Raw genomic sequence first — 23486 nt, 5'->3', positions numbered from 1 at the left:
CTCTGGTCGTTCAGTATCTGACAGGACCTTTAAACGCCAAGGCGGAGAAACTGAGCCAGCACTGTCTAGCGGATCATGAATGGTAGCTGCACTCAGAAGTAGAACAATGCATCTTCCACAATTGGGGAGAACCCTGGCTTGATCTTTTTCTCAACCACCAAGAATGTGCAATGTCCAAACTTTCGAGATTTGGCATTACCAAGGTTGTTCTTGCAGAAAGACTCCTTTCAGTTGGATTGAAGCTTGTAACTTCTGTACACCTTCCCACTTGTACCTTTTCTGCCCAAAGTTCTGAAGAATGTCGGGAATGACTGGCCACTTCATCCTATCGGCTCCTGATTTGTGTGGTACCCAGAACATCTGGCCATGAGCATCTGCCCTTCAATTCGGATGTCCCTTCTGGTTATAGTAGCAGGGCAGAGTCCTGCACCCAAGCATTCACAACCTACACCTCTATACTTGGAGATTGAGAGTCGACACTTGACAACTTTTTTATCTCCTCTCTGAAGTAGTGAGTATCTTCTTGGCATCCAGGCGTCCCTTGACTAATACAATCTATGTGGGACGCTGGTAGAAGTTTTCATGTCTGGTGTTCCATCAACACCATTTACTCCTCAATGGTATCCCAATCTGGTTTTTGCTTTACTTATGTGCACTACATTTGAACCAATGCATAGCTGCCATCTCAGATTACTCACCTTAAAGATGGTGTTCCTCATAATGATCACATCAGCTCATTGCGTGAGTGAACTACAAGCATTCTTTCCAGTAAACTTTTACTACCTTTTTCCCCTGACAAGCTAGTGTTCAGTACTAATGCAGCATTTCTCTCAAAGGCTGTCACACCTTTCTACATAGGACAGTCCATTGCCCTTCCAGCTTTCTTCACCTCATCCATTGAAGGAGGAAGAGAGGCTGATCACTTAGACCCAAGACAGCTCTTAGCTGAGGATGGCCTACTCGCTAATTCTACCAAAGCAAAGGCTGCTAACACTGCGCTGGTGCGTTGTGCCAGACTCTCCAGACTGTTTCCGTCCACGTCATAGCACAGAATCTGCATTCATGGCTGCTACTGAGTATATACTAATTCAACTTGATGGAGGGGGGAAGGCCATACTGATCTTGCTCGACTTATCGGCCGCATTTGATATGGTTGATCACCACATTCTCATTCAGTGCCTGGCCGAAATAGGAATTGTGAACAAAGTCATACCTAACTGGTAGAGAGCAATCCATTACAATGGAAGAATATAAAGTGCATCCCTTCACATTGCCTTGTGGGGTTCCCCAGGGATCATCGCTTTCCCCCACCTTGTTCAACGTTTACGTTACCCCACTAGCCACACTCCTACGGTCCCATGGTTTTAAAGTGGTATGTTACGCTGACGACCCACAAATAGTTGTCTCCTTAACATCCAAACTTGAAGAAGTGGCATTTAATTTTAGCAATTGCATGAGGCACATCATTACCTGGATGTTGGACAATTTTTTTTTAATTAATCACTGGAAAAACCGAAGTGGTTATGTTCAGAAAAACTACTTCCATCTGGAACTCTACCTGGTGGCCAGAAGCAGCAGGACCCTGCCCTCAGCCTGTTAAACAAGTTAAAAACCTTGGGATTAAGATAGATGACCAGCTCTCTCTATCCGAATAGGTTAACAACATTACTTCCTCCTGTTTTTTTACTTTAAAAGTCCTCAAAGATTTTACCTTTTATCTCCATGGGCCTCAAAAATAAAGTTATTGTGGCCTTGATACTGTCTAAAATTGATTATTGTAACCCTTTCTATTTGGGAGCAAAGAAGAGCATGATACGCAAATTACAGACGCTAAAATGTGCGGCGGCACGTCTACTTCTCAAAATTCCAAAGTTTAGCCCCATAAGCCACGCCATTTGAGACCTGCACTGGTTACCAGTCCAGGCAAGGATTTATTTCAAATCTATGAGCATTCTGCATAAGACTCTGTATAGGGCTGACTCAGCCTACCTTAACTCTCATATCAGACGCTACACACCACAACGAGAGCTTAGATCGGTAACTGCCTCTCTGCTGGTGGTTCTAGGGATAAAAACATTAAAGTGGGGTGGCAGAAGTTTTCTACATCTGACCCCAAAACTATGGAACACAATGCCCATTAATCTCCTAAAACTAACCAATCAGTTAATGTTCAGAAAGGCATTGAAGACATGGCTATTCTCTCACAAAGTTTAGCTGATTAGCCCGGCTCCTTGCACAGAACCTGGACAGCTAGCACGAAGACGCCACGGCAAACACGCGCTCTATAAAAACCCACATTTCATTTCATTAAAAAATCCATATTGGAAAGCTGCACAATGTAATTACTAAGGCTCTGAGACTGACTGCACGGACAGATAGAAAATTATTTGGTGACTATGAAGGGCCTCAATGTTACATTTGGGGTGGCACAAATCTAGCAAGGAGCCGCTGCATGCCATCTACTGACATACAAAGAAATTGCTGGACAAGAGTCTGGATCTAGTCTGACACCTGGGAGTATTAACAAGTTGAGGAATTTGCGGTTGAAAGGCACTTCCCCAGAAAGAGCGATTCCCAAGATAAATAACTTCTTCTTTTATCACAATTGTATGGTGGATGGATTTGTGTGATTTCCCATAAATCGCCACGTCCATCATGTGAGCCTCGAAACCAGTGACTGGTTGTCCATTAATGACCTCTATCAATAGTTCTGTGAATGTTAGTCCCTTTAACATATTCTGCAGTTTAAAGAAATTTAATTTTGTTGGGCTAAGTCCAACTTTTATTTTTCAATTGTTTAAAATTTGTAAAAGAGGGAATTCACTTTATGGTTCGTATTATATCAATGTTATTTATAACACTACTGTTACCCTTCTTCCCCTGTTTGAAAAGTACAGTTTGTCTATCGTTTCTTCAATTTTGAATTTCTACTTTCTCTTTCTGCAGAGGAAAATTTGCAGTAGTTCGAAAGTGCTTTGAAAAATGTAGTGGGCGGGAATATGCAGCAAAATATTTAAAGAAGAGAAGAAGAGGTCAAGATTGCAGAGCGGAGATTATCCATGAAATTGCGGTACTCGAGTTGGCAAAGCCGAGTTTAAGAATTGCTGATCTCCATGAAATTTATGAAACTACTAATGAAATCATCTTAGTACTTGAATAGTAAGTGTGTGTGTGTGTGTGTATTTTAATAAGAAAATATCTAGTTTACTGCAGAATGTACAGGCGCCACACATAAAAAGATTCTCTCTTGAATCATTCTCTGGCTGTGCCGGATGGTGTTGAAATGTTCAGATGTTTTCATTCTGAGTTTATAGTTTTTGTCTTTCTGACAGGTTCCTGCGTTTGGTGTCCTTCATTTTCTGTCAAAACTCTCCAAGCATTGTTTGACGTTTTGGCCCGTCAGTGCCCCTTGTTTTTTTTTTTATTCCAGAACGGTTTTGTCATTTACATCAGTGGGTGGATTTTATCCAATTTGCGCCGAAACCCTACAGAAAAGGGGATTACGCTGTTATTATTGGCCTTGTTTCTAAAACCACGCAGGATTTCAGAAGCCAGTAAGTTTATGAAGAAAAAGATAAGTTAAAGCTCCGTCATCCTTCTAGACTGATTGCACCTGGATAATCAGTGTAAGTGGAGAGTACTAGTGTGCTGCTTCATAGCGACACTTTACCTTCCTGTAAATTGAACAAAAAAAGAAAGTAAGTTGAGCCAAAATGCAGGGTTCTTGAGAACTAAATGCTCTCTTAGTTGAGTTTATTTCCGGTTCTTTTCAACCCACGCATTGACATTTTTTTTTTTCTACAACCTTACATTGTAATTATGATATGGCTACGTGGTCCGTGAGATGAAGTCTTCATCAGGGGCTGGCTTTAGCCTGCGGTTTTGCCATTCAATGTTTGATTTTCCCCAGTTTATCTTTTGTAGATTAGCACACAACGCGGTATCGTTCTGCCACCTAGTGGTTTCTTTTGCGAATAGTATCTTTTTCTCCCTACAACCCCAAGAAGTGTGCATCACTCATAAATGTGTCACGAATTGCCACATGGCACCCACCACAGTTCCACGTGGTTAATTCTTTCGTGAATTTGGGTGAAACCATGACTTCGAAATGGTTAGAAACTCAGCTCGCCAACAATTCGACGATTGAAGACCGCTAAATCCTCACATGCCGGCCTTTCGATCCAATAGCCCTCTCCCATTGACTCGTTGAAATACTTTCCGTGGCTGGTGTACACAACGTGTTTTCAGTCAAACATGAGTCAGTTTACAGGTTGGTGGTAGGATTTAAATGAGCAAAGTGACAGGCTAATCAGACGTCTGCTCTAGAAGCCAGTCAAGTTTTCTCTGTTAAGATTTTAAGGATAATTCCGTAACTCTACATAAATAGGCTTCACAAGTTACTTTCACTGTTAAAAATACTTTGATTCTGAACAGAGGCCCTCAAGGAACGTCTTTCAGGGCTTCATTCATCCCTAGGAAATTCCTTTTAAATTATGGCTAGTATATTCCAGATGTCAGCTGAAAAATGCGCGTTATCCCTGAACCAAACCGGAACATGTTGGCTGCTTAGAGCTGAATCAGTCGCGGCTAATTTCAAACCTGATGCTGGTGTTTCAAGTTTCAGTTTCTAAATGTAACCTCCGTCTTGGCGTTTGACCGATTTAATCTAGATTTTAAAGAAAGAATAGTAAACGGCACTGACTGTGATTAAAAATCTGCACCTATTCCAATGGCAAAGCCTTAGACATAAGCAACAGCGTATTCTTGAACGAACGGAAAATATCAGGTGAGGAAGATGAAGCAGTAGGTATTTGAAAAAGCTTGTCACGAAAATAATTGCCTCTATAAGCCCCAATGTGTGGAGCCAGGAAAAAAGGTGTGGTGTGTTCAGAATTAAAGAGGCCCATCTTTTATCAAAATAAGTGTGTAGATGCAGTTGTATTCACTGAGTGCAGTGTATGGCTAACAAACACTATTTTACTGTCATAAGTAGGAATGGCATTATTAATACAATTGTTTTTCTGTGCTTCCATGCCAGAAATAAATAATTGTTGGCAAGTAACAATTTAAATGGTGTGAGCTAAACGTGTATAGTTATCTTTTTTTTAGAAACCTCTATTTCCTAAAGCTTTGGGATCTATTTAGCAGCAATTCTTAATGCATGTTAACCTTTCCGAATAGCTACTTTATGCCACTGAATATGCAACATGATTTGCCTTTACTCACGCTTTTAGTACCATTTATCTTTATTTGCTACTTTAGTTGTTCAGCTCTGATTTTATTTTGTTCCTCGATTTGCTTCAAATTCCTGAGGCCATAATATTAACCAAAATATGTACCAAGTGTGTTTAAGAAAGGAAAAAAAAAGGTTTTACTAATTATTTTGTAAGCCATTCATGTAACAACACATTTTCCATTCCGCAAAAACATGCTGTTTACATGATGCATATCCTGGTTAATAAATCAAAACTGCCAGTAAATAAGAAACAATAACTTTGGCACCTCGTCTCATCTTAATCCATGCCATGTTAATAACTTCCCAAAAATCTAGCCCAGCTATACACACACTCCTAGGTTCTCCCAGATCGCTAACCCCAGCCTAAGTTCCTATATGGTCTAAATGTGTTAATACTAGTAAAGCCTGAGCAAGCATCTCGAAGATAATTTTATTTAATCAATTTTGGAAGGGTACACATCAGTTAGACTTCATTGTGAATCTCAAGAGGTCCAGTTCAGTTCCTAAGAGAGCAGTTGGTAGGATAGGGTCATGGCATTTTCTCATAATCCGATATCTTAGCGTAAGACTCATAAGGATGTTGATGAGATTGCTGCAGATTTCCCTTTCATGTGTCCTATATGCATATGGCATAAGACACTACTTCAGTGATTGCTCAACATTAAGTGCAAAAACCACAGGTGATGGACAGAATGCAGAACAATGTCATACATTCATCCCAGTACAGAGATCTAGGCCCAAATCCATCATTTTTTTGTACTCCACACCACCCCAGTTCAGACATGGCCATATGCAAATCAGTCTGACCCTGTGCCTCATGGGAACAGTCCAGCCCAGCCCGAACTGCCAAGCCATGCCTTCCCTGGACTAGAAACAAGCTTTCGAGGACCGGTTTGAGGCATTCCAGCCGTCTTCAGGCCGGCTTCCTTGAATCCAGTGGTGTGGAGTGCATGGGACTCACGTCTGAGCATACCCATCCCACTCAGGGTGACAAATGCAAAAACCACAGGTGATGGACGGAATGCAGAACAATGCCATACATTCATCCCAGGACGGAATGCAGAACAATGCCATACATTCATCCCAGTACAGAGATCTTGGCCAAAATCCATCATTTATTTGCACTCCACACCACCCCAGTTCAGACATGACCATATGCAAATCAGTCTGACCCTGTGCCTCATGGGAACAGTCCAGCCCGAACTGCCAAGCCATGCCTTCCCTGGACCGGAAACAATCTTTCGAGGACCGGTTTCTGGCATTCCAGCCGTCTTCAGCCCGGCTTGCTTGAATCCAGTGGTGTGGGCACACACTTCGGGGGGCAGGTTGAGATTTATTGTTTGCAGAAGCCACCGTTTAGAGGACTCTTCAGGGCTGCATTCTAAAGAGCTTTTACCAAATAGTTCAAGAACTATGCATTACTTCATAACGGTTGGAAAGTTTGCATGATGAATATTGTTATAAATTGGGATATTGGTTGACTGCGGTATGAGCCCTGTTCAAGTAGCAACCACAGTCCACGTCGGGGTAAGAGGCAGGTAAACCCTAAATTAATCTGTGCTCACCCTCTAGTAGCTTGGCACAGAGCAGTCAGGCTTAACTTGGAGGCAATGTGTAGAGTATTTGTGCACCATTTCAAACAGAAACTCAGTGAAAATACCTCGCAAAAAGATCCCACACAGGCTAGAAAAAGAAAGCAGAATTTAATACATAAAACAAGACCAAAACGAAGTTTTCAGGTAACATAGGGCCTAGAAGCAAAAGGCGCTATTTGATATATGTGGTATTGCCGGACTAGGGCAGAGTCACAAGTTCAGGCCGACTGTTATGGAGCGCGGGCCGACCTTGCTTAGTGGCGGTTCAGAAGGTGATGCATTTGTCCCAGATGCAGGAGGCTGCTGTAATGCGATTCTTTTGCGACTGGTCCAGTCCATGCAACAGCGACAATGCTTCAGCTTGGGGATTCGTTGTTGAGCTGAGGCGCTGCTTCAGTTCTGATGGCAAGTACCTTAAGCCCACTTCCGAGGGATTCAAGACTGGGGTGGCACCATTTTGCAGGGTAGACTAATAGATGGCAGAGTCCAGGTGCCGTGGTTGGTGTCCCTGATATTTCAGATCAGGTGGCCAGCTAGCTAGCCCTTGGAGTCACTCTGGTTTCTGGGTTGAAGTGATGCAGGTCCAGTCCTTTTCACCTAGACAGGAGGCCAGCAGGTCAGTACAGCAAAGCAGGAGGCCAGCAAAGCAACAATCCAGAGGAGTGGCAGTCCTTCAGAAGTACAGCAGTTCGTCCTGGCATATTATTCACAGGTCTAAAAGTGTACTGCAGTGGTGATGGCAGAGGTCCAGACTTCTACCCAGTTGTGCCTTTAAATTGGGGGGAGACTTCAAAGAAAGGTCTTTGAAGTGCACAGAGGTCCTCATTTCTGGCCCTGGCTCTAGACTCACTCCAGGGGATATGCAGCCCTTTGTGTGGGTACAGGACACAGTCTATTCAGATGTGAGGCTGGGTCCAGCTCCTCCCTCCCATCCTGCCGGGATGGCTCACCTCACACCGAAGCTCCCATTGTGTGTGGTTGCCTAGGGGGACTACACAAGCTCATCAGTCACGCACCCCAGACATGTGATGAGAGAGCAGGCCCCAAATGGCTTAAGTAAGAAAATACCATCTTTCTAATAGTGGCATTTTTAGAATTTCAATTTAAAATCTGACTTCACCATGAGTGGATTTTAAAATGTGATTCCAGACACACCAAACTTAAACTGTTATATCTTTCCAGTTGGAAATGACTCTTATAAAATATAATAAGGTAATTGCAATGTTATCCTACGGGAGATATAAGCCTTGCAATAGTGAAAAACAAATTTGAGTTTTTCACTACCAGTAAAACTTAAAAGTACATGGCCTGCCTTTTAGATAGCAGAATGCAACCTCCCGGGGCTACATTAGGGGTGACTTATGCATATAAAAAGGGAGGTTTGGGCCTGGAAAAAAGCTTATTTTGCCAAGTCAATCAGCCTGTGTAAACTAACCACACAGACTCTGCAATGGCAGGCCTGAGCCATGATTGGAGGGCTGGTTAAGTGGGTGGCACAATAAGTGCTGCAGATCCACTGATAGCATGTAATTTACATGCTCTGGGCACGTGGGGTGCACTTTACTAGGGACTTCTAAATAAATTAAAAATGCCAACTGGGGATGAACCAATATGACAATGTTTAGGGAAGAGATGCACAGCTGCTTTAGCACTGGTTAGCTGTGGTAAAGTGCACAGAATCCTAATACTAGGAAAAATAAAGTTAGTAAAAGCAGGAGAGGAAGGCGAAAGTTGGGGGTGGGGAGGGACCATCCTAATGCTGTTGGGTCTAGCAAATATCATGAAACAGGAGAAATGTGATTGAACACAGTTTCACCCTGCATATAAGTGTGCTTTTTAAATGGTTTCTGCTGTCACATGTACAGCAGAGATGATATGAATGGAGGGAATCACGATAACATGCTATTTGATCAAACAATGCAGTCATTGCTTTTGGAACACCTGAAATGGCACTTGGGTCTATTGAAACATATACAGAGTTGTAGAAATAATTTCAGGGGTCTCGCACACTTCTAGTCTCGTTCTGCAGGTCATACACAAATAGAAATTGGATCATGGCATTCTGATGAAAGAAAACGTGAAATGCCAAGTATATGCATCTGGGCACACACACATGCAGTCAATGTTGAGGCATTTTTGATAGGCTGGTACCAGACGTCTCCCTACATGACTTCTGTCTAGAGTGCAGATATTTATTAATCTCATATTTAAAGGACCAGTATATTTTCTAGATCATCCTCTAGAACATAGCCCAGGATTTGGTTTTCTGGACCCCCAGGCTCTATGGACTGAGTTGATGTGCCTTCCAAGACCGAAAAACAGTTGGAGTATAACTATCCCACAACCCACTGACAATATTTAAGTGAAATGTATAACTATGAATCCTATGGGAAGTGACGGGGATAGTTAGTAGAATCCAATACTGCAATAAAGAATTTGAGGCGCGCTCTCGGCACAATAAACGCTGCATCGTTGGGGTCATAGAATCCACTGCGTTTGATCGGCGGAAAGACTATGTGGAGAAAATGTTTAGATCCCTCTTTGCATCCCCCCTTTCAGCGGTCTTCACCAATCACTAGGACCAAGACCCCAACCCAGCGCACTGGCTAGACCCATTGTTGCCAGCCTCCTTTAACGCGATTTGTGCGAGGTCCTACAGTCCACTAGTGCGCCTCAATTCAATATCAAGTCAGTGTGATCTTCTTGTACCCCGACTTTACGTTGGAGGGGTAGGTGACGTGCATCGCATTATTCCCAGCCAAACAAATGCTCCAGAAAGCAGATGTTGCACATTTCAGCCATCACATTCTCCAGCCACATTTCGACTCGAGCAGTGCCCCCCTGATGTCCCCGCATCTCCCAGAGGAAAGCCGCCTCAGTGACAATAAATAAATACTTTTTGTGCCACCGGTATTGTTCTCCTTCATGATATGGAGCCTTCATCTTGCCAATTCAACTCAACCACACATACCATACTGGCCATTCCCCAACATGTGATCCTTTCCGGATCCTCTTCAACACTTTATATCCCAGTATGTTACTCAAGTTCTAAGTGCCCATACCACCTCCCAGTAGTGTGTTAATACCCTGTATCGAGTTTTTCCCCTAACTGGGTTGTATGCATGGGTTCCTGATGTCTCCTGGCATGTCTCTCATTGTGCTGCACAGTTTTTTAGGTTGTGGGGTTGGGAAGTGGGCGGGATGGGCATGTACAACCATGTTCGCTGGTTGGAATGGTTTGGGGGTGGGAGAGTTTTGAATGGTTTGCATTCTTTGAAACTTTCCCTGAACGTCCTTACCCTCCACCAACCCCTCCCAGCACAGAATTGCACACATCACACCCGGCGATAAACCTGCACACGCTTATACCACACGCACACCCTAGCCTTACTTGGCATAGTACATCACTCCCCCCAGTCAGCACGATGACCACGACTAGATGCCTAACGTGGAACGTTCGCAGGCTCAATGACCAGCAGAAGGCCAGATTGATACACCTGTACCTCAAACAACACTATATAGACATCTATTTCCTTCGAGCTCCACCTCACCCAGAAGACCGCCTCCTGTCTGCGTGCAGGTTGGTGTGCGGTAACACACGTATCCCTTTACTCTAACTGTGCTCGGGGCACTGATATGCTTATGAGGAAGGGCCTCGCTTGACCCTCCATGCAAACAATTTGCAATGTGGATGGGAGATACGTCCTACTCGCTGGCACACTTCATAGACGCCATATCATTCTTGTATTGATATATGGCCCAAATCCTGATAGCCCCAAATTCTTCACTGAAGTACATCGGCTGATTGCTGGCCAAAGCGCAGTGATTTGGGGTATCTTTTATTGTACCCTGCTGTGGAGCGCTTGGGCGCTCCGTGTAGACCCCACCCTAATGTAGTCACGCAGCTTCATACCTTGATTGTGGATAATTGCCTGACAGATGTTTGCCTGTTTTCTTTGGAATGGAAGGGCACAGTACATGATTCTACATTTCTGATAGATACATCTGCCAGTGGATTCCTCACCTTTGTGAATATCTCCTTGCGTCGGCAACATTCGGAAATTCTTTTTGTAGCTTCGCGACGACGTCATAGAGGCACGGCATCGCGCGCGACTCCGCTGTCACCGACACCATAATAGGCCCCCGCTGGCGTGATGACATCAGTTCCCTTTTTCCGCGTCGTCGTCGCTAACGGTTTTCAAGGGATCGTCTGTAGCTGTTACAGTAACTTTGTTACTGTGTGATCTTTCTCTGTGTTTTATTGTCTTCTTTCGAGATGGCATCGAAGAAGACAGGATTTAAGGCTTGCGGTTAATGTGGCAAGACAATGTCAATCACTGACCCGCATTAGTGCTGCGTCTGGTGTCTGAGCTCTGACCATGACCAGGAGTGCCAATCTTGCAAGAAAATGACACCAAAGGCCCTTCGAGAGAGGAAGACTAAGCTTCTCGTTGCAAAATTAAAAAGTAAGGAGAAGAAAACTTCGAAGTCGCGAACTCTGCGTTCGAGGTCGAGATCTCGTTTGAGGAGCCATGAGTCAAGGCATCATTCTGGAAAGGACGAGACCGAAGTCGCAGGTTAAGCTGCTTCGGAAGGAGGTGGTGTCTTCGGCTTCGGAAGCACAGATCTCAGAGGGTGAGGCTTCGCATGCGGATTCGCCTGGCTCAACTAAGCAGGTAGTGAATCCATCTCCGGTTCCGTCCCATCCTTCAGGGCAGGAGGATGAAGGTGAAGTGGAGGAAGTTGGTGAAGTCGAGGCTCAGTTGCCTGCGGGTCAGTCGACTCCGGTGCACCAGCCTGAAGAGGAGGTCGACGTCGTGACGACTCCGCTCCCTCGGGAGCAGCCTGGGGGCTCATATCCTGCCTTTCCGGGGTCTACTCCAGGGCCTGTTGGTCCCACGCGTCCTACGGCGTTTAGTCTGGGTGTTCCCCAGGCTTATGCCCCTGCGCCCTTCATACCTTTCATGCCGGCTCCAGCACCGCATTAGCATTTTCCGACGCTGGCGAAGTCTTCGACGCCGAGGCTGTCTATGCCGAATCCATCGACTCAGATTCCTTCGACGCCGGTATTCTCGACTCCGATGCCAAATCCGGTTCGACCTCGAGTTAAACTGCCTCACCCGACTTCAGGTTCGACGCCTGCACCGACTCCGGTGGAGTCGATCATGGAACCGTCGGCTTAGTTTGTGAAGGAGAGGTCGAGGCGTGAGGCACAGAGGCTTCTGGAGGAACAGAGGTATCGGGATGAAGACGTGGAGGAAGGTGAGCTTCAGGAGTCTGAGGATCCTTTTGATGACCTGAGGGAGGCTAATGGCCTGGAACTGTCTCCTGAGTGGGATATGGCCTCTCATCTGATACACCTTTTAGAGATGTGACTCCTTACCATGTGGTAATAAAGAAGGCGGCAGACTTGTTAAACATCACTCTGCCTACTGCTGAGTACAAGTCAAATATTCTGACGGAGGTCCTCCATTCTCCTTCCTCTGTAATTGAACCAATGCTGCCATTCAATGATGCTTTGGCTGAGCCAATCTATGAGGTATGGAAGAAACCTCTTGTCAGCCCCTGCCGTTTCAAGGGCAGTTGCGAGGATATATAGGGTGGCTCCTAATGACCCTGACTTTTTATCTACACACCCCCTGCCTGAAAGTTTAGTTGTGCAGGCTGCCTGCTCTAAGAAGTCAGGCAGCTAAGAAAGTCTTCTCCTCAGCCAGCATGGCATTAAAATCTACTAATGAGACTTGCCTGATGGGACGTTACATCCATGCCCTGATTGATTCTGTAAAACAGTTAGTGCCCAAGATTCCTGAAGGGGATAGAAAGGACTTTCAGGAGGTTATATCGGACACTCAGGCTGCAGCAAGGCAGGTAATCCAGAGTGGGCTGGACACAGCAGATTTGGTGGCGAGAGTCATGGGCTCTTCGGTGGCCACTAGGAGAGCTGCGTGGTTAAAGTCGTCGGAGTTCTCAGCAGATGTACAGTCCTTGATGGATTTGCCCTTTGATGGGTCTGGACTGTTTGGGAAGAAGGTTGACGCTGCTTCAGAGCGTTTTAAAGACAGCAGAGCGACGGCGAAGTTGTTGGGCCTTCAGACAAGAGGCACATTTGGGAAGCGCTTCAGAGGATTTGGCAGGTCTTCCTTTCGAGCCTACAAACAATCTCAACAATGGCCACAGCAGCAGCAAAATACGCTGTACAAGTCTTATAGCGGCAGACAAAGAGCTCGTCCCAGAGGTCGTCAAGCCTCCTCCTCCTCCTCCTCTTCCCCTTCCCAGCTCCATGCCAACGCAGCAAAGCAGCCCTAGATCCGCCATTCCGGATCATGTGGGCCCAGTGGGTGGTCGGCTTACCCATTTCCTACGAGATTGGGAATTGATTACATGAGATCTTTGGGTTCTCAATGTTGTGGAAAATGGTTATGCTTTTCTTTTCGGGAGTTTCCCCCAAATTACCCTCCTTGCCAGGGTTTTTGTTCAGAGGACCACCTGCTTCTCCTTCAGGAAGAAGTTCTGGCACTGTTCAGAAAGGGTGCGATAGAGGTGGTTCCGGAGCAGGAGAGGGGTCAGGGATGCTACTCCCGGTATTTCCTGATTCCCCAAGAAGGATGGCAGACTTCGTCCAATCCTGGACCTCAGGATTTTGAACCTCTATCTCAAACAGGAGAGGTTCAAGATGCTTACCCTTGCGCAGGTTCTTCAGGCGCTGCTGGAAGAAGACTGGATGGTGTTGATCGATTTACACAATGCGTATTTTCATATTCCTATCCTGAAGTATCTCCGTTTTACGGTTGGGTCGCACCACTACCAGTTTGCGTTCCTTCCGTTTGGTCTGAATGAGCCTCGAGCCTTCACCAAGGTGATGGCAGTAATAGCTGCACATCTCAGAAGGTCGGGGATACCTGTATTTCCGTATCTGGACGATTGGCTGATCAAGGCAGATTCTCCAGAGATAGTGCTCCATCATCTTCAAGAGACAACTCAGTTGTTGCACAGGTTGTGTTTTTCGATAAATGTACCCAAATCTCACCTGGTGCCCTCCCAGCGCAACCTGTTCATAGGTGCGGTACTGGACACTACTGTGTGTCGTGCATTCCCTCCTCCTCAAAGGATTCACGACATACAGGAAATGATTCCTTTAGTTCACAGTGGAGCGGTTGTTCCGGTCCTGAAGGTCCTTCGTCTACTCAGTCTGATGGCTTCTTGCATTCTGTTGGTCAACCATGCACGCTGGCACATGAGGGCGCTCCAGTGGTGCCTACGCAGGCAGTGGTATCAGCACAACGGAGATCTCGGAGTCAGTCAGGATCTCCAGGGAAACTGTGGCGGATCTTTCTTGGTGGAGCGTGGAAGGCAATCTGTCACAAGGAAAGCCTTTTCAACTACCTCCATCGGTGGCCACAGTGATAATGGATGCATCCACTCTAGGGGTGCTCATCTGGGGGATCTGGAGGTCCAAGGTCTTTGGTCTCCAGAGGAAAGGTTGCTTCACATCAACCTTCTAGAGTTGTGAGCCATACGTTTAGCGCTCAAGGCCTTCCTCCCTTCCCTTCGCCGTCGGTCAGTTCAAGTCCTGACGGACAACACCACCGCGATGTGGTATGTCAACAAGCAGGGAGGAGTAGGGTCGCAGTGTCTCTGCAGAGAGGCTCTGCGTCTCTGGTCCTGGGTTCAGGACCATCAGATTTGATTGATGGCAAATCATCTGGCTGGGGTTCTGAATGTACGTGCAGACAGTCTGTTGGCAGTTCTCGGCCGACCACGAGTGGAGGCTTCACCCGGAGGTGGTTTGTCACGTCTTCCGGACGTGAGGAACTCCTCTGGTGGACCGGTTCGCCACTCACGAGAATGCTCACTGCCCGTCATTCTGCAGTCTCCAGTTTCTGATGCAAGGAGCCCTGGGGGACGCGTTTCAGTTGAGTTGGGACTCTCAACTCCTTTACGCGTTTCCTCCCATACCCTTGATTCCTCAGGTACTGAGGAAGATTTGCCAAGACCGAGCCCAAGTTAAATTGATCGCCCCGGATTGGCCAAGAAGGGTGTGGTACACAGATCTTCTCCACCTCTCCTCGTGCTCGCCGCTCCGTCTCCCTCACAGGGCAGATCTCCTCTCACAGATGGAGGGGTAGGTTCTACACCCCCACCCCCACCCCCACCTCCAGACCTTACACCTTCATGCCTGGAGATTGAACGGGGCAATCTGAGTTCCTTTTCTCTTCCACAGGATGTGGTGGATGTCATTTTGTCGGCTAGTCCTGACTCCGCTAAGTCTATCTATTCTTATAGATGGTCCAAATTTGTTGTTTGGTGTGGGGAGAAGTCCATTGACCCTTTAAGGGCTCGTTTGTCCAATATACTTCAATTTGCACTTTCTTTGGCCCTGCAGGGTTTTGCGATGGCAACTATCAAAGGTTATTGATCAGCCTTATCGGCTTTCCTTTGTTTGCCGGACTAGCCCTCTTTATTTAAATCTCCTATTGTATTACGATTCATCAAGGGTCTTACAAATAAATTTCCTCCCAACACCTTTTTATTGTTCCTCAATGGGATTTGAACCTTGTGCTTACGTTTTTGATGGGTTCGCCTTTCGAACCATTGCACAAGTGTCCCATGAGACTTTTGTCTTTCAAGACTGTTTTTCTGGTGGCAATTACCTCTGCAAGGAGGTTAAGTCAGCTTCAAGCTCTTAGTTCAAAGCCCCCGTTTTTGTCCATTCATGCTGATCGAATGGTTCTCAGGACCAGGGCTGCTTTTCTGCCAAAGGTGGTAACTCCATTTCATCTGGGGCAGTCCGTTACCCTCCCTACGTTCTATCCTCCCCCCTCACCCTTCCAAGGAGGAGGAAAGGCTTCACCGCTTTGACCCTAAGAGGGCGGTGAGTTTCTACCTGGACAGGACGAGAGATTTCAGGTTGGATGACCAGCTGTTCGTTGGTTTTGCTGGCTGCAAGAAGGGGAAGGCGGTGCACAAGCGCACGCTCTCAAGATGGATTGTTTTATGCATCAACATCTGCTACTCCTGGCGGGTAAGGAACCTCCAGAGGGTATAAGGGCTCATTCTACTAGAGCTAAGTCTTCAACATCTGCTCTTTCCAGAGGTGTACCTGTTGAGGATATTTGTAGAGCTGCGACTTGGGCCTCTCTCCAGACTTTCGCGAAGCATTACTTTGTGGATACCGACGTGAGGAGGGACGGCCACTTTGCTCGCTCTGTCCTCCAAGATTTCCTGGTATAGGAGAGTGGATACCCTCCTCCGGGAATGGGGACTGCTGTGGGACTCTATTCACAAGGTGAGGAATCCACTGGCAGATGTATCCATCAGAAGAACAAGTTACTTACCTTCGGTAACGCTTTTTCTGGTAGATACAGTATCTGCCTGTGGATTCCTCACTGACCCACCCGCCTCCCCGTTGTCCACTCTTCTATACCGGAGTTTATTGTCAAGGACATGTTTTATTTTAATTGCATTTCTGCATTTGCTTCACACTGTGTGTGTTATCTTGACATTTGTGTACTGTGTATCTATCTACTGTCATCGGTCTGTCTGTGTGCCTCGAAGGCACGGAAAAAAGGGCGGAACTGATGTCATCACGCCGGCGTGGGCCTATTATGGTGTCGGTGATGTCAGCGGAGTCGCGCGCGATGCCGTGCCTCTAGGACGACGTCCACGTCGGCGCGAAGCTACAAAAAGAATTTCCAAATGTTGCTGACGCAAGGGGATATTCACAAGGAGAGGAATCCACAGGCAGATACTGTATCTACCAGAAAAAGCGTTACCGAAGGTAAGTAACTTGTTCTTCATGCACAATGATTTTGACCCCTTAGCTTCTGAGAAGTTTTCCTATTTCAGTGCCAAGCTCTGTTGGTTGGGGCACTTTGTGCTTAAGCCTTCAAATTTTTCCCATAAAATCTATCTTGGTCAAATTTGTGGCATTTTGTTCCCATATGTTGGGGAATCTAAATGCAACTATGGGTTGTGGATTTCCCTAGAGGGAAATGAGGAACTGGCTGAAACCTTTTAGTTAATTTTTAGAAAAATGGAAAAACAGAAAGACATGCTGTTTTTGTTTTTCTAAAAATAGCGTCAGCTAAAAGTTTGCTGTGCTAAGATCAGTCGCCTCAGCTTTCAGGAACAAGCATTGTCTAACACAGTTTTTGTATTTTTCTAAATGGTAGTTAATGTTTCCTGTTTTGTGTGGTTTCTGCCTGCTTGAGGTCTGTGGTGAAAACAAGTGTGTTAGCCATTGGTGATCCCAAAAAAAAACACAGATCTCTGAAAAATAGACTTAAATACAAATTCAGCAAGGGGTCATTCTTCTAGACCTGTCTTGATTTTTCCAAAGACACTTCCTGTTGAAATAATGAAAAAAATAGCAATTGGGGACAACCTTTTCATCTGTAAAACTTTGCCCTGAAAGCTGATTTACAAATACATTATAGAATTATGTCAGTTGGACACTTTAGGTTGCAGTCAAATAAAATGTTTGTTGGTTGTGCAAATTGTGTCATAGTGTACCAACCATGCAGTAATTCATATGGTAAAATCTAATGAATGAAACATGGCTATGAAGAAAGCCCCTAGATACTGAGTTTTGGAATAGTAGTTATTTTGTAAAAGTCTGATTATGTGGTTAAACACAGATTGTGATTCAGAGGGCATTATGCAAAATGTTTGGTCACTGAATTACACTTGGAAAGCAGAACATTTAGAAACAAAAATTAAATGATTATTACAAATATTCAGTTTTTCTGTGTTCCCACACTTCTCTCAATACTAACAGTACTCCTCTTCTCCAGTTAGGCCTAGAGCTCGCAGTACAATAGTCCCCAAAACACAATATGGGGCCCTTGTTTTTGCAATAATTTGATCTATTTTGGGGATGTGAGTAGCTGTGGTATTTGAGGTTGAGCTCAGCCGCCACCCAAAGAAACCTATAAAACTCAAACATTTCTGAAAACTAGACACCCATTGGCGTATGAGTAGTGTGAAGTTCGAGGATTCCACTCAATTTTCTTACCAAAAATGCCTTGCAAACTTCAAGCTTTGGCCGAAAAGATTTCTTTCCCTAACATTTCTATGAGGGAAAGTTCCTCAATCTGCGGGGTTTCACATAATTCTCCTGATAAAAAATACCCTACTTGTTTGTGCAAATTGTTATTGTTGAGAAATTTGCCAGGCCGTCTTTAGTCTTAAAAAAAAAAAACCTTGGCTAACAGCAAATGCATTTTTTAAGTCCCAAAAAGCACATTCTGCCATAGTAGTCCATGGTACTAAAGGCAATACTTTGTGTGAGGATGTTCTATTTATGAAAGATTGAGTTGCCTTCAAGATGAAGATAGCTAATGACTGAAGTGGGCTGTCCCATTGCCCCATACTGTATGCCGTAGGTGGCCAAATATAACTATCTTGTTCCCCTTGGAGAGTAGGCCGGACGATTTCCCTGCGTTCATCCCACCACAAAGAAACAAACTCCCTGGCATCTAGTAGGGATTGTTACTCAGGAATTTGTCCCAGCCGCACTCCCAAAGTCTGAATGCTTTAGGGAAGGCATCCCCTGGAAGAGGTGACACTTTCCTTTCTAACAATCCCTCGCCCGTCGTTTTGGAACCCCTAGGGATGGCTTTAATGTCAAGGGAGAGCAGCACTCTTACTGCTTTCAGTGTGTTGTCTGGTGGGCCAAGGACCTTCAGCACACTGTATGGCACCGATGCCTTTAATCAGGGGCAGAGGCTGAAGTGAACATTATTTCAGGTCAGCACCCGTCAATTTTGAAATTGGGAGAATCCTCTGGTTATAATTGTTTTATTCACCATTTGATGATGATGGACTCCACTTGGAGGGAAGGTAAATAAATAGTGTAAAGATTTTAAAAGATGCTCAAAAATTACTGTTTAAAACTGAGAGGACAAGCCAGCAAATGGGAGCTGCCAGGCCATCCAAAAAATGAAAATATTTTTTTAGGGATTTTGACAGCAGGAGAGCAGTGTAGGAGCGGGTGGGGAGAGGTTAATGCATGGTGTCAACAGGTAGTGGGTAGGGTAGCAACAGAGGAGTTTTTGGCAAGGACAAGCAGTGGTTGGTGGAGTAGGTTCAACATGCAGTATCAGATAAAGGGGTGGTGTTTCAGTTGGAGAGCAGCAAGCAAAGAAGAGAGCAAGAAAACATGTGTAGGAAAGTAGGATTTTTTCTAACATAGTTACCCCTACTTGTTGCCAGGGGTCAGAGTGTGTGTTGACTGCAGTTCACTGGGATCCTGCTAACCAGGACCCCAGTGGCAGTGCTCACTCCTCCAAATTGATTGGCAAGTACTTTATACAACCCACAATTGATATACTGGTGTACCCCTGTTCGTCTCTAGTATATGGTACTGAGGTATCCAGGGCTTTGGCACATCAGTGGTCTCCCATGGGCTACAGCATGTATTATGCCACCCATGGGAACCCATGCAAACCGTGTTTGCAGGTCTGCCACTGCAGCCTGTGTGAAATCTTGAATGCACCTTTCACTTTAAATAAAAGGTTTTCCTTCTATCCAGGTCACTGCATTTAAGACTTATAAATCACCCCTAAGGTAGGCCTTACAGCCACAGGCAGGGTGCATGGTTCTAAGTGCGTGGGCACCCATACAAACCCCGAACACCATTCTCTGGGCTTTGTGAGTGTGGGGGAAGCCATTTTAAGATATGCAGTGAACACTGGCAACTTAAGATGGCCAACTATATTATCGCTTCTCCGAACCTGGTCATGTTTAGTATCAAACATGTTGGAATTGTGCAGCTACACTGATTCCTGCACTAGTTGCAAGATACCATGAACGGGGGTCTCCTTAGAGGAACCCCCAATACCTACCTGTGTAGCCTTGCAGGTTCTGTTTGCCAGCTCCTGCTACTGCTGACCCCAGACACTGTTGTGTCCCCCCTGCTTATTAGCTTAACTCAGGTAGGGGAAGGCAGAACAAAGGATTTCCTGTAGAGGAGAGGTTTGACTAACTCCCCATTACAATTAGGTAGGGTGGGGGTGCTTGCAAGCTCCAGACTGCGTTGAAGGGCAGATTTGCTGCCCTCCTTGCATAAACCAGTTTCCACCTACAGGAGCCCTTGACTCCCACTCTGTTGTGAAACTACACAAAGGACAGGGAAGTGACCACCTCCTACCATTGGAGGTGCCCAGAGTTCCTCCAGGTGGCCGCTTGATTCTGCTATCTTTAATCTTGGCCCCTGGGAGCATCTGCTTGGTTAGGCCCCCAGAGTAGCGTCCCTGGCCCCCTTTGTAGCTGGGCCACCACAGAAGTTGTCCTCCCCTGAGGGTGGGTCCTTAGATTCGTCCTGGACACTGTCAAGACCTGTCTGTAGACACTTATGCTGTTGGACACTGGAACTTCTCTGCTGAATCGAGCCAGGAACCAAGACAAGGCTGCTCTTGGTAGGAAGACTCCTACTGCAACATTGTCTCTGTGCTCTTCCAAGTTTTTGCAACTCTGTGGTGGTGCATCCCCCGCGACGCTTCATGCATCCAAGCAAGAAGGAATTCCCCCTTGATGTGAAGGTGTCCCTTTCCTGCATCCGCAAGCATCTCCTCATTGACGACTGGTTTGCTGATCCTGCTGTCCCACAGAGACCTCCCGGCTTTGCAACACAGGATGTGATTGTTGGCTCCCCAGAGGCCATACCAGTCTTCCCTGCAAAGTGGAGGACTGTAATCCCTTTCCAGTCGACCTGAACAGCATCCCTGTGCACCACGTCTGTTTGCCGTTGTCAAGGCATTTGACTCTCCTGACTGAAGACCTTTGAGCTCCAAGAAGCCCCAGCCTCCAGCATCGCACAGCTCCAAGAGTGTCGACCTCTCTTCATTTCCTGCAATGTGGGTGTCAATCTTCTGTGTGCTGCTGAGACCTCCTTGCGATTCCCTGTGCCTGCTGCCAGTGAGTCCTCCTGGGGTCCTTATTAAATCCTGCTGGTTCGCCTGCGTGCTGGCTCTGACTTACCTTTGCTGGGTAAGGACCACCAACCTTGCTGGTCTGCAACCAAGTATTGTTTCCTGCAACCCGATTGTTGTTAGCCAAGGCTTGTTGGTGGTTCTGCCAGCCACTGACCCTTTTGCGTTCCCCACCGTCCTGGGACAGTTCGTGGACTGCTCCTGCATTGTCAAATGGGTTCCACATCTGCTTCATTAAGACCTTCGTGCTACAGCAAGTACCTCCAAAAAGTGGTGGCATTGTGCTCCTGCTCCTCCTGGACATCTCCAGGTGGTTTGGATTGCCCCAGTATTGGAACTTTCATAGATTCCCATGCTTTTGTATCATTCCCCGTCGTCGGAATGGGAGTCTCGGTAATAAAAAATACCATAGTAGTAGGTACAAAAGAGAAAGGAAAGGCCTACGCCTCATTCCCTTTTTGTAGCATATCCGCCTCATTTTGTAAAAGAGACCAAATTTTAGGCATCAGCCAATCTGAAGAGCCTCACCCCTGGAACCTTCCTGAAGGAACCTCAGAGCCTCAGATTTTCTACCGCACGTTGTGCTAGGGAGTCTCCTTTGAGCTCTGCTCTATTTTTCAACTCTTCAAGTAGATTTCTACAGTTTTTTCTTCAGGATTTCTTCAGTTTGCTTAAGAAATCTCTCCTTTTCATCAGGATGGCTGAAGTTGAGAAAAAGAAAGCCCTTTTCAAGCCCTGTTCCACCTGTGGAAAGAAAAGGCTGTTTGTGGAGGACAAACACAAGGATTGTATTTACTGCCTTTATCCGGAACACAAGGCAGAGGACTGCAAAATTTGCTGCACTCTTTCCACCAAGACCTTGAGAGATCGTGCTGGAAGACTGCTTACATGGCTACAGAGGCAGAAGGAGAGGAAACAGGGAGTTTCCAGTGATGAGGAGGAATCGTCTTCATTTGCTTCCTCAAAAAGGTCAGTGGAAAGGGGTAGAGGTTCCCCATCTTCCTCTGTTGGGCACCCCTCAAAGGCTTCTAAAAAGACCCCCAGAGAGTCTTATAGCCGGGGTTCAGGAAGTTCCCCCCCACCGCAGTGGGATGGATAAGGCAGAACTGGTTTCGCCTCCTAAGGGTGAGAAGACAGACCCAGCCTTCAAAAAATCCTCTTCACATTCTTCAGAGAGGAGTTCTAAGTCCTCTACGACGAAGACATCGTCGATGGTGGGTCCGTCGACGAAGAAAATGAAGCCCAAAATCCAATTGGTCCCGTTGACGGGCTCGTCGGCGGGAGAATCGTTGACGAAAGCTTCGTCGTCGAAGAAGGTATCGTCGACGGCAGCGTCGACGGGGACTGTGCCGATGGCATCGTCGACGAAGACGACGTCTACGGCTTCAACAACATCGTCGACGAGGAAACCATCATCGTCGGCAGTGACGACGTCGACAACGGTATCGGCGACGGTGGTGTCGTCGACGAGTGCATCGGCGACGACCATTTCTACTACGTCGGCGGGCTCGTAGACGGTGGTGTCGACGACTACATCTGTAATTCCAATATCGTCGATGAGGATATCTCCGGCGTCGACGGAACCATCGACAATACTGGCTACGGAGAGACGAGTGATGGTTTCTTTAACTAGAATCACTCCTGAGATGACATCCCCCGAGAAGGGTGACATCTTGTTGTTGGACCAGGGAGAATCTGAGGAAGATGGACATGACACTTATGACTATGCCAATAGCCCGTCTCCGCTACTAATCAAAAGTCAAGAGACAGATTCAGAAGGGGCATATGACCAGGGGGAAGGAGAATATCACCAAATGGCCCACTCTAAGAGCTATGAGCCACAAGCCATGGTTTCGGTTCCTACAACATTCCTGCATGACCTCCACAAGATGCTGCAGGACTATAAGTCAAAAGCGGAAAGACCATCACCACGTAAGTCTGCTCCTTCGACACCAGTGAGGAACCTCTCATCTTTAGTCCCTCCGGAACTTCCGATACAGACGCCGCATCAACCTCAGCGGCCGGTGCCTCAGGCTCAGTCAGAGCCAGCTGATGACCCGGATGGGGATGATGACGATGAATCATCCAATGGTGACCAAGAATCTGATCATGATGAGGATGAATATGATGAATACATCATCCCAGACCAAGCTTCGCCTCATCCAGACTTGGTGTATTCACCTCCTGTTGACATCGGCAGTTTTCACCAGCTGATGGAACGTGCAGCGGGGAGATTTAAACTGGTAATGCCCGCTCAAACCACGGACTGTTTCTTATATGATTTCAAAGAAACACACCGCAAGACAACCAGGTCGATTCCGATTGTGGATCATTTGTGGGAAGAATGTTTGAAAGCTATGAAAAACCCAGCGACGGTGGTCCCTGTACTACCGCGTCTGGATAAAAAGTATAAAGCACCAGATGATGGACCGGCAGCGCTAACGGGCCATCCAAAGCCTGACTCGGTCATCTCGCAGGCAGCACAGAGGAAGTCGAGGAACCCCTCTGCTCCCTTAACGGCCCCTCCTGACAAGGATGGACGACGACTTGATAACACGGGCAAGTGGTTTTCATCGATGGCTAGCCTGCTAATAAGTGCCGCAAATGCTTTGGCAATATTAGGACGATATGATCGCCAATTATGGTGTGATATAGCTCCATACCTCGAACAGCTTCCACCGGAGTTAGTGGCAGAAGAGAAGAAGACTTTACAAGAGGGTGAGG

At 46.3% G+C, this 23486-nt stretch overlaps 1 protein-coding gene across 1 annotated transcript in view; it reads left to right on the top strand.

The window, feature by feature from the left end:
- Positions 1–23486, top strand: part of STK17B (serine/threonine kinase 17b) — a 120518-nt gene that overhangs the window by 37967 nt on the left and 59065 nt on the right. Inside the window, exon 3 of the mRNA XM_086955406.1 lies at positions 2947–3159. Coding sequence (XP_086811532.1) covers positions 2947–3159 — 213 coding nt within the window. The remainder of the gene's footprint in view (positions 1–2946; positions 3160–23486) is intronic.

Source organism: Lissotriton vulgaris, chromosome 2_1, assembly GCF_964263255.1.
Source record: "Lissotriton vulgaris chromosome 2_1, aLisVul1.2, whole genome shotgun sequence".
Taxonomy (NCBI): domain Eukaryota; kingdom Metazoa; phylum Chordata; class Amphibia; order Caudata; family Salamandridae; genus Lissotriton; species Lissotriton vulgaris.
The sequence above is the reverse complement of the archived record's forward strand: the minus strand, read 5'-3'. Positions and strand labels throughout refer to the sequence as shown.